We start from the raw sequence: 12092 nt of genomic DNA, 5'->3' as shown, positions 1-12092 counted from the left end.
GAATGGAAAACATGTCTCCTGTGCAGACCCTATTCGGTATCTCAGGGGCTTATTTTTCTTTCTGAATTTGTAATTTTGTAGCTACTGACTTGTTTGGGTTTTTTTGTCTTCATATTTTCACACAATGAGTTTGTCTAGCACTAGGTATATAGCATATTTGATAGATCTTTTTGAATGGAAAATGAACAGCTACTTGAAAAATAAATAGAGCTGGAGAAGAGTCTAGAGAGTGGGACACCTTCTCTGCTGCTGCTGCTGCTGCTGCTTCATTGTTGAGGCTTTCCCAGCTCCGTCCTTCTTGGCCTCTTGTCTGAGCTCCCTCAGCCTGCTTTTCTATGGAAAGAAGGGCTAGATCTGGTAGTGTGGTAAGGGCTCATCCCTGTTTAATAGAGTTAGCATGTGATCTCTACAGCCAGTGCTCTCTGTGGGCTTAAGTGCTGGGACAAGAGGCTTGTAGCTTTTACAGTAGGGGATAAGGAGAACCAGATAACAAGACAGATTGCAAGCCAAGAAACAGAAGCAGAAAGAGTGGTTGAGGGAGATGTGAGGGGTACTGGTCCTGCTTTGGTGGTTGTAGTAGCTAATGGTCTTAGGGATTTGTAGGAAGCTGACTCAGAGCAGTTGTGCTTTTATGCCACTGGCATTGGGATATAAGTAGAGAGAATTTTTAGCTACCATTTTCTGTAGATGCACCAGTCTCAGTTATGAAGGTTTGAAAATGATTTTAAGTGCTCTCTTGAAAATTTTTTAAAAATTTATTACTTTATGTATGTGTATACATACATGTGTTTTTGTATGTTAGCACATATGCATGAATGCTTGTGCATACTTAGGCATGGCACAGAACATACATGAAAATCGCTATACAACTTACAGGATTGGTTCTTATCTTTTACTATGTGAGAACTGCCTGGGCATCAAATTGTTGAGTTGTTAGGCTTACTGATGTCTTAGTTAGGGTTATTGTTATGATGGAACACTATGGCCAAAGGCAACTTGGGAAGGCATGAGCTTATTTAACTAGTATATCCTGACACAGTCCATGGCAGGAAGCCAAGGCTCAGCTCATGAAGCTCAGCCTGTGAAGGAACCTGGATGCAGAGGTTGTGGAGAGATGCTGCTTCCTTGCTTGTTCCTCATGGTTCCTCAGCCTGCTTTCTTATAGAACCTTGGACCACCAATCCAGGATGGTGCCACCCAAATGGGCTAGCTAGGTCTTCCTATACCCGTCACTGATTTAAAAATGGAATGCTCTACAGACTCACCCACAGGTGATCTTATGGAGACATTTTCTCAATTGAGGTGTCCTCCTCTCGGATGACTTAGCTCGTGTCAAGTTGACATAAAACTAGCCAGCACAGTAAGTTCCTTTACCCACCGAAACATCTCAGCCCTTTTTGTTGATAAGACAATCACTATAATTTTTTAATTTAAATACTGTTTGTTTCTTAAATAGGCTTAATCAGGCGAGGCAATAACTTTAGTCCAAAATTTCTGTGAATTGTACATAAATTCCCTTGACAGCTCTAGCAGACACTCTGGTACTGCTGTAAAGCTGTTCCCATAAGCTGTACAGCACCTATTACACAAAATAGTTATAGACAGTCCCTCCTTCAGAAACAACCATAAGAAATACTGCAATAAGAAATACATATCTGGGCCGGGCAGTGGTAGCGCACTCCTGTAATACACCTGTCTACAGAGTGAGTTCCAGGACAGCCAGGGCTATAACAGAGAAACCCTGTCTCGAAAAAAACAAAATCCAAAAAAATAAGAAAAAAAGAGAAAAAGAAATACATATCTGGGTGTGCTGGAGAGATGGCTCAGCGGTTAAGAGCACTAACTGTTCTTCCAAAGGTTCTGAGTTCAATTTTCAGCAACTACATGGTGGCTCACAACCATGTGTAATGGGATCCAATGCCCTCTTCTAGTCTGTCTGAAGACAAAGACAGTGTACTCACATATATACAATAAATAAATCTTAAAAAAAAGAATTGGGAAAGAAATACGTATCTGGGTGTGCTGAATAGATGGCTCAGCAGTTGGGAGTGCTGACTGTTCTTCCCAAGGTCCTGAGCTCAGGTCCCAGCAACCACATGGTGGCCCACAACCATCTGTAATGAGATCTGATGCCCTCTTCTGGTATGTCTGAAGACAGCTACAGTGTATTTACATATAATAAATAAATCTTTAAAAAAAAGTAAGAAATACATAATCTGGGCTCCTGTTTGTTCTAGAGTTAGCCATATTGAGTGGCTAGGTTTATTAATGTTAGTTTTTCTATAAACATGCTATTTCTGTATTTTTTCCCAATGTCAAATTGTTTTACATGTCTTAGATTTAAATTTCTGGAAGATTGTTTATAGTTAACATTCCTATTAAATGATTGAAAGATTATCATATGTTGGTAGAACTTGACTGAGCTGTGATGTTTCCAAGAATGGAGAAACAGGCTGCTCATGCCTTGGGTACTGAGAATCACTGGCAAGGTCTCTTAACATTTCAGATGATTAAAATCACTACACAAGTAACACTAGTAAACCCAAGGTCAGGAGCACTGGATAGTCCTCATTCCTCCTCCAAGGTATCAAGGTCATGAGTGATAAAGAGGCCAACAGTTGAGTCTAGCAACATGAATATATATATACATTCTGGATGGGAACTCGTGAATTGTGTCATAATTATGTTTGTTTCTTGGTTGTATGGGGGCAGGACTAAGAAGTTCTGCCTACTGTCTTAACAGCTCTCTTGTAGATTTAAGCCTAGATAGCAAATGAAAACAGTCAAACCTTAATGTATTCTTGAATTATTCACAGCAGAAATCCAATTTCAAAACTACAAATGTTGAAAGATTTCAGAGGATCCATCTAGTTCCCAAGTGAGTCAATGAGATAGCTTCCTAGAACACCCTGCAAAGACTTGAGTTTGTACTGTCTATAGTGGCTCACAGCAATGACTTGGGTGCTTGGGAGGCTAAGGTAGGAGGATCTCAAGTTCAAAGCCAGCCTAGGCACATATTAAGATCTTAAAACCATGCAAACAAGCAAATAACAACAACAGCCATAACAATCTTAATTTTTTTTTTGTTAAGATAACCACTGCCTGCCTCCACCTTCAGCTCCAACAGCTTGTGTGATGAGTCCACTTGGATTCCTAATGTTCATCCAACTTTCCCTTCTATATTGTTCCTCCCAGTTTTTTGCTATTAGTTTAATACCAGTTCCACAATAAAATAAGAATGTGACCACCCAGGACTCCTTTTCTTCTTCCGTACCTACATACATTGTTGGCTCCTGCCTGAGTTAGTAGAAAACCTCCAACTTTTTTTTTTTACCTACTGTTGCTATCCCTGCCGGCACCTACTTCAGAAAATACTGTTTCTTCACTTAATGTTACCCAAGGAAGTATATAGTCAGTGTTAGCAGTGTAGAAGCTAAGTTTATATGCTGGGCCTACATTGGTCCTTTTTCCATAGACTTCAATGTGGGGTACTGTTTCCTTGCCTCCCTGGTGTCTCACATACTGAAGATCAGGAGCTTGGTCCCTAGGAGGCCCTTACTCCATTCCCAGGTATTCAAATAGAAGGAGTAGAAGTCAATGGTTTGCCATGCAAAGTAAAACACTGTAGGCGGGGTTTCTCCCCTCTACACACATATATATGAAGCCATAATGAGCTGTCTTCTAAAAGCATCTGTTCTGCTCCTACAGATTGCTTATTCTCTTTGTTATGTAACAAAGAAAATAAGATACACAGACAATAAGCTAGAATTTCAGCCTCCCTAAACTAGTTCTATGCAGTGGTTTATAGGCTACATAGAATAGTTGTAAAATTATACACCACAATTTGTATTATATTGAATGAATGATTTTGAAGACTCTTCTTATTGCAGAATGTCTTTCTAAAGAACAGTGCTCTGAAATTTCACTTTTTAGATCCAATAACAAGAGACTTTTATAGTTAATTATTCATACCCATTCAGAAATGATACTTGAACATGTGAGTGTCTGTTTTTTCCTTCTAAGCCACATGCCCTTGGGTACATGGTTTAATGGCAGTGTCCCATGTGTTTCAGATGCCTGTTGTTGCCTTAACCTTCTGTTGATGTTGAATAAAGCCCTCCATTGCTAACTATACCTTTCAAGCTGGTCAGAGGGCAAAGTTTGTTAATGTGTATTTTACAACAGTTAATGCTCTACTAGTTATGTGACTGACTGAGTTTTTGGAGTAATGTAAGTGGTATGAGTATGCAGGATTTTTTTGTTGTTGTTTTTTTCTGTTGGTAGACTTGAAAACATTTTTCTGTAATTTCATCATTCAGGCCAAAACATTAAGGAAGCTGATCCAGCAAACATTCAGGCAGTTTGCCAACCTCAACAGAGAAGAAAGCATCCTAAAATTCTTTGAGATTCTCTCTCCTGTGTATAGATTTGACAAAGAATGCTTCAAGTGTGCCCTTGGGGTAAGTGTGGGACCTTGGAAGATGGGGAATAGTTTAATTTTTACTTATCCACATATATCTATATTTCTGATTGAAGGAAAAATTTGTCATAGGTCTTATACAAAAATACTACTTGACAATTATAGGGGAAAGTAGGTAGAAAGTATATTAATAAAAATCATATTTTAAATAGTATGCCTATGTTCATAAATAGGTGTTTTTAATTCTGGCCTGCAATTTGATTAGCTCTTCTCCAAGTGCTATTTATCCTGTTGAGTTAATCTTCCTAGAGGAAGCATTGGCTTCCTACATTCAAGAGTTACCACATCTAGTCTTGTCCAGGCTTAGTAGTTCCTGGGTCATTGAAATTATAAATCTTTTATCTTATTTGGTTAGATAGATTAATACAAACTAAGTCTTCTTCCAACCTAAGTCCCTTTTTATATTTATGGGCTCATATCTAAAATCTTTTTTTTTTCTTCTGGCACCTCCGTTCCCACCTGTTTGCTCTTCCAAAGTCAAGTTGGATTATTTCTGTGGAACTGGCGATTGGCCCAGAAGAAGGGATCAGTTACCTGACAGACAAGGGCTGCAATGTAAGTCGGCTCCTGGGAGGGCATGTGGATTTGGTTGTGGGTACAGACAAATGAAGATGAGGATTAGGTGGGGCATTCACATGAAAGACTCCATTCTGCAAGGAAACGTCTTCATTTATTGTATTGCTCAAGTGTGGTGTGGGAGATACTTAAACTTAAGCCTTTGGAATGCCTCAGACTTGAAGGGAAATGAATCAGACAAACTAGGTGAGTGAGTGAAAACTGACCGGGGCTGTTCCAGCTTATGTTGTGAAGCCTTATCTTTTTCATTGCACACACTCTAGCCAGGCACTCTATACTAACCTATACTATAATTTTTTAAAACTCACTTCTAGATGTGATTTTAGTATATTTGACATTGTACTTAAATAATCTTTACAAGCTAATTCTAGAAAAATATATCAAATTTAAGTTCTGAATTCACTGTTCCTCTTACCTCATTGAGGAAGACTGCTGGCCAGAGAGAGATCCTCATGTTGTCTCTCACCAATATGTGCTCCTGTTATGTGCTGCAGCAGATGCTGTTGAGCATATGCTTGTACCAGGGGTTTGCTAGGAAGGCTAAAGAGACTGCAGCTCTTTGATGGCGTTCACAGTCAGGCATGCATGGAAAGGATGTGTGGAGTCTGTGCCCCACGATGATGAATACAGGTTGTACTGTAAGACCTGCCAGGGTTATGGTGTTGAGCATGTGAGCCTGTGGTGAGAGTTTGGTTCTGATACCTTGCTTGTAGGCTCACACTAGCAGATGTGCCTTTTTTAGTGGTATGGGTTTCTGATCACAGGCTTGTATTTGTGCTCGGTGTGACTTTCCTTTGTTGTTGTTGTTGTTTTGTTTTGTTTTGTTTTATTTTTTTGGATTTGGTTTTTTTGAGACAGGGTTTCTCTGTATAGCCCTGGCTGTCCTGGAACTTACTCTGTAGACCAGGCTGGCCTTGAATTCAGAAATCCGCCTGCCTCTGCCTCTCAGAGTGCTGGGATTACAGGCGTGCTTCGGTATGACTTTCCACGTGTACTCCTTGCTGGCTATTCCTGCCCTGTTTTGCTTCCGCCCTATAGTTCTTTCTCATTAATAGTTCCCATCCCCACTGTGCCCACACTGTTCTGTGCTGTTCTCCTCACTCTTATCTATTGGATAGAAATGGACCTTAGTAAGCACACATCCTGCCTTTTGTGCAACTTGCCTGTGAGCCTGCCTTTCAGTCCACCTGGCAGTGATGGCCTCCTGGGACCAAATGGAAGTGTTTCAGTCACTGAACTTTACAGTTTCTTCCTTAAGACCATGTTGTAATAAGTGTTTGCTTGTTTGTTAGCTTGTTCATTCATTCATTTTTCATTTCAGTAGGTAGTTACATGTGCCCATGTATGTACACGCATAGACCAGTGGAGGACATCTTTCTCCATCACTTTCCTCCCTAATCCCTTGAGACCTGGTCTCTTACTGAACCTGAAGCTCATTGGCTAGTCAGACTGGGTCTCGAACTTCCAGGCCATCCTGCTTTGTTCACTTCTCTTCCCTGTCAAATCTGAGGTTACAGGTATGCATTGCCATGCCTATCCTCTTTCTATGGGTGTTGGGATTTTACGTCAGGTCTTCATGTTTGTACATCAAGCAGTCTTGTCCATTGCACTGTCTCCTTAGAATACAGAAGAAGTGTTCTTTTGCACGTACTTCTAGAAACCACTGCTTTCTCTCTGGTGGAAGAGATTCCAAGTGATAGAACTACTGAATGCATGTAATGCATTTTAACTTGAAAAAAGTCAACCAGTTTGCTTCTTCGGAAGACTGGGAAACTTCTTTTGTTGATAGTGTAAGCAAGTGTCAGCAAGAAGTTTCTCTACTCCTAGATTTCACCATTTTTATAGCTCTTGTCATTTTTCTATCTCATTTGTTTTATTATGTTTCTGTTTTGGGTCTTTGTATCCCAGTCTGACCTTGATTTTCTGTGCAACATGGGCCATCCTCACACTCAGTAGTAATCTTTGGCCTCTGACTACCAAGTGTGAAATTACAAGCTTTAACTCCCACACCTGGCTTTATTTTCACATTTGAATGAGCTGAAAGCATGTTTGGTTCTTCCATCAATCTGATAGGGAGCAAACCTCATGGGAATGGAAGCTGTTCAATCTTATCCTATCTGCTGGCTCTTTGAGGTTATTGCTTATATTGTGCCCGTATTTGTACCTGTGTTACCAGCACAGATGTCTTTTTATTTGTAATTTGTCTTCTCAGAGGTCCAGGAATCTGAGATCTTTTCCTTTGTCCTTCCTTTTTTTTTCTTCCCAAATCTCATAATGGCTATTACTTTAAACATATCAATCTCAGAACTCCCATCCATTTTAGTTATCTCTCCACTCTGTTTTGACCTGGGATCATTGGTTAACTTTTCAATAAATGCTGCATCACAAAAGAAAACAGAATGGTATTTAACCCTGAGACTCACCATGACAGAAACTTGAACCCAAAGAGACTGTAGATCTAAGCATGAAAAGTAAAAATGATAGTTCAGAAGCAAACAAGAGTTTTCGTGGCTATGGTAAGGGCATTCCCCCATCCCCCTTTCCCTGAGACAGGGTTTCTGTGTATCTGTAGTTGGCCGAGAAGTAACTGTATGCACCAGGCTGGGCTCAAACTCATATTTACCTGCCTCTGCCTCCATCATAGTAGATGGGTACCACCACACCCATCATGGAAGAATTTTTAAGAACATGATGTAAAAATGATAACTTCGTAAATTTTTTGATATGTTAAATAGAAATGAAAATTTTTTTTCAACAAAAAGATGGAATAAAAGCCAGGTATTTGTGATAAATGCCTTTGCTAAAAGCTCTTTAGCTTAAAACTAAAGAATCATTACAAATAGGGAAAGCACAGCAGGCCTAATAGATTTCCAAATGGACAGTGCATAGATGAAGAGTACACTCTGCACTTTTCATCTATTACATCGATGGTAAAAACGGAGGGAGCAGGACAGATGCAAGGACAGCATTAGCACTGATGCAGCAGCAGGACCACTCAGTCCATTGGGATGAAGTGTAAATGGCCTACCTCTTTAGAAAGCCTGACAGTGACCATTCACTTATGACTTAATGAGTTTTAGTCATAGCCCTTAGATTCAGTTTGTAGTCATTTTTTCTTACAAGATTTTTTATCTATCATTTTACATTTAAAAACTCTTTTCTATCTCTAGTGTTATAACATAGTTCAGGATGGTGAACACCCCTTCCCCCATTTTGTCTGGAGGTAAAGATGAAAAATGGGGTTTACAGAGGTCAAAAGGCCCTGATCTAGGATGATCTAGGATTACAGGCGTGCACCACCATGTCCGGCTGTGGCCCACTGGATTCTCTTTTGATGTATTTTATATAGCATTCTTTGTAGGGCTCTTCCTTGGATGTTCTGTGTCATTTAGTGTTTCAGAACTAAATTATAATTCACCAATGGAAAGTCTGTTGTTAGAACTGGGCTTGTGGATTAGTGCTTTACCTAACTCAGCACCTGCAGCAGTCTACACACACACTGTGACTTTATGTAGTACTGTCCTTGTTAAGCTTTAATAACATGCCTTTAATATTTTAAAATTATACCCTCTAGCTGGGTGGTGTTGGTGCATGCCTTTAATCCCAGCACTTGGGAGGCAGAGGCAGAGGCAGGCTGATTTCTTAGTTCGAGGCCAACCTGATCTACAGAGTGAGTTCCAGGACAGCCAGGGCTATACAGAGAAACCCTGTCTCAAAAAACAAAAACAAACAAACAAAAAAAGAAAAAAATCATACCCTCTAAACTGAGTGTGATGGCGCATGCCACACTTCTAATCTCAGTGACACATAAGATACTTGAAGCAGTAAAATTGATGCTATATATGATTTACTAATAAGCTTGCTTATCAAATACTATGTTACAACATAGAATTTAGCTTAAAGGAGCACTGCCTCTAATTCAGTTGGAAGATAAGTAGTACAATTATGAGATTTGTTACAAACTGTAATTGTGCCATTATTGAATGTTAGGCTTGTTAAGAACGTTTCTGCTAATGTTTATTTACCAAGATTGACCTCCATTAGGCTCTGTTCCCATAACAAGAAACAACGCTAACTTACAACCAGCAATTAGGCCATCCTCACCAAGTAATCTGACTCAAAGGGGCAGCACGGTTACCACCATTAAGTCCTGTTTTCTGTTAAGTCCCCTTAAGTCAGGTGTCTCTTACCAGGAAAAGTATAATTTTGCTGCGTGGGCAAGATGACCCTGGGTAACAACCATTTGGGGGCGGGAGGAACACCAGTGTACTTAAGAAATTTGACATTATCTTTAATGTGTAGATTTCCCATCTTTCATGACCCAAGTAGCCAGTCTTACAGTCTCCTATCTCTGTTTAAATTGTTTAGAAAGAAGCTTGGGGCTTATGACCAGAAAAATATTTAAGGACGAAAGCATATGCAGAAAGTATAAGCCTAAGACCCATATAATAAGTTGGTAAATGTTTTTGTTTGAAGCCAGTTTTTCTTTGGCATAGGTAGAACCATTTGTGTACTATTTTTTAAAGAGCCTTTCATTATCTTTCCTGAGTGTATGGAGTGAATTCCTACTGGGAAGACATTTCTATAATACTCAGCAAATGAAGGCAGGTATGAAGACTGTTGGTTCAAGGCCAGCTTGGCCTTTTAGAGGAAGTTCAAGGCCAGTCTGGGCTACGTGATGATGCTTTGTCAACAAACAAACTATAAAAGACCTTTGGTCTTCTGCTTCAATTTTGTTGTGAATAGTTCCTACTATCATGTCAAGGACCTTGTATCCTATTCTGTCCTCTACTTACAGCTCCTGTTGTAAGTTATGTGAACATAGGTACTGGTAATAAGCCATCAATTCCTTATAGTACTGGATTGTTCTGTAAATGATTACATACTTTTTTTTTTTTTCCTCGGAGACAGGGTTTCTCTGTATAGCCCTGGCTGTCCTGGAGCTCACTCTGTAGACCAGGCTGGCCTCAAACTCAGAAATCTGCCTGCTTCTGCCTCCCAGAGTGCTGGGAGTACAAGCATATACCACCACCACCCAGCTACATACTATACATACACACACACATGTGTGTGTGTGTGTGTGTGTGTGTGTTTGGTTTTTTGAATTTGTTTTTTTGGATTTGGTTTTTTCGAGACAGGGTTTCTCCATATAGCTCTGGCTGTCCTGGAACTCACTCTGTAGACCAGGCTGGCCTCGAACTCAGAAATCCACCTGCAGGCGTGCGCCACCACTGCCTGGCTTACATACTATATTTTTAACTTGTATAATTGTTTTCAACTATTTAAATATCTGCTTTCATTGAGAATTCCATCAGGCTTCTTGAATTGGACAGGTAGTTTATGGCAATAGTTCATTCTCCTATCTTCATTTCTCTCTATGGAAGCTGAATTTTCTCTTACCCTCTCATTTATCTGGTTACCACAGTTGGGCATGCCTACACCTGGAAGCCCTCAGGTCTATTGCATGATGTTCACCAGAGGAAATGTCTCTGACTCCTGAGGCTTCTGAGGAGAATAGGCTGGTAGTAGGGCCGGAAAGAATCACATAAGTGATAGCAGACCCCAGGCACTGAGGACTTCTCTGTGGCCTAAGAGCCTATATCTTTCCTTCCCAAAGCCCACACACCTAGCAGACTTCAACCAAGTGCAGACCATCCAGTACTCAAACAGTGAAGACAAGGACAGGAAAGGAATGCTACAACTCAAAATCGCTGGCGCTCCTGAGGTAAGGCACTCTTGCTCTTAAGAATTTGATCAAGAAGAAAGGGTAGGTGAGTAGAGATTTGGAGAAGATGTGGGAGGAGTTGAAAGGGGGCAGGGGGGAAACATGATCAAAATATATTGTCTAAAATTTAAAAAATTTTTTAAGTTAAAATTGGATCCATGGGATAGTGTGACTTGTCTGGGATAAGGATGAAGTGTTCATGGGTAATTAATCTCACATTTTGCTAATACATAAACATTAAGAATAGTGGTTAAATATCTTCAGAATAGAAAACTGGACTATTGCTGTAAGTATAATCAGAGACTACTCTGAAGCATCAAGGAAGCCAGTTAGAATTTTGTTGACAGATTCCCTGGGCAGTCACTATGATAACAGCACCTGCAACAGTGTGATAAAAATAGGCAGGCAGAGCACAGTGGCCCTCTCCATAATCCCAGACTTGTGGATTCCAGGCCAGCTCTCAGCATGGACCACAGAGCAAGATCCCATCTCTACACACCAATAAAGACAAAACAAAGAAAGTAATAAGTGATAGAAGAAAGAACTGTTGAGCTCACAAGACTCTGGGCTCCAGACAGAGCATATTGAAGAGCGGATGGAGCCATTGTGTGGGCAACTTTGCCTGTGGCTCAGCTCTCCTCACTAGGCTGTGTCACCAGTGTCCTGCCCCAGGATTCCAAGTCACTGACATCTAGAAACGGTAGTAGATGAACAAATTCTGACCTACAGTGTAGAAAACTTGTTGCAAATTAAAGTTTCCTGCTAAGAACCTAGTGTACTGCTCAGGCTTCTCCTTCCCTTTCTGTCCCACAAGCAATAATAGGAATTTACAAGTGAGAGAAGCAAGCCATCCATTTGAACAAGTGCACCAGGACACAGTGGGATGTGAAAATAAATACAGATACTTAGAAATAGGTCTTTAGGAAGTTTATCAAAAACTTCCTAAAGCTTACATCATTTGAGACATCATGTTAGCCCTTGGGGTAACATGCTATGAATGCAGAAAAGACCAAAATGTTACCAATTCACTCTAATGATAGAAAATTAAGATACGATTAATAAAGTGTTCTTGTATATTAGTCTCTGGAATAAGCTGTTACCTGAATTCCTAGAGTGTGTCCAAGGGTCCAGACATTCTGAAGAATATATTTTTGCTGACTTCTATTGTAAAAGTGAGCCTCTGTTTCAGTACCTTTCATCTTATGCTCTCCATGTGCCTTCTTTCACACATCCAAGGAATGATGTTCTTAAATACCAAACTTGCGTTTTCACTTAAATCTGGCAAATGTTTCACTCCTACTCTTCTATATT

The 12092-nt window shown here is 40.1% G+C and overlaps 1 protein-coding gene across 12 annotated transcripts in view; it reads left to right on the top strand.

The window, feature by feature from the left end:
- Positions 1 to 12092, top strand: part of Ptk2 (protein tyrosine kinase 2) — a 201556-nt gene that overhangs the window by 101975 nt on the left and 87489 nt on the right. For all 12 annotated transcript variants that reach the window (XM_052161699.1, XM_052161707.1, XM_052161701.1 and 9 more), the window contains 3 exons: positions 4320 to 4460; positions 4958 to 5035; positions 10674 to 10781. In XM_052161699.1, coding sequence (XP_052017659.1) covers positions 4320 to 4460; positions 4958 to 5035; positions 10674 to 10781 — 327 coding nt within the window. The remainder of the gene's footprint in view (positions 1 to 4319; positions 4461 to 4957; positions 5036 to 10673; positions 10782 to 12092) is intronic.

This window comes from Apodemus sylvaticus, chromosome 17 (genome assembly GCF_947179515.1).
Source record: "Apodemus sylvaticus chromosome 17, mApoSyl1.1, whole genome shotgun sequence".
Classification (NCBI taxonomy): domain Eukaryota; kingdom Metazoa; phylum Chordata; class Mammalia; order Rodentia; family Muridae; genus Apodemus; species Apodemus sylvaticus.
This window is presented reverse-complemented; position numbering and strand designations above follow the sequence as displayed.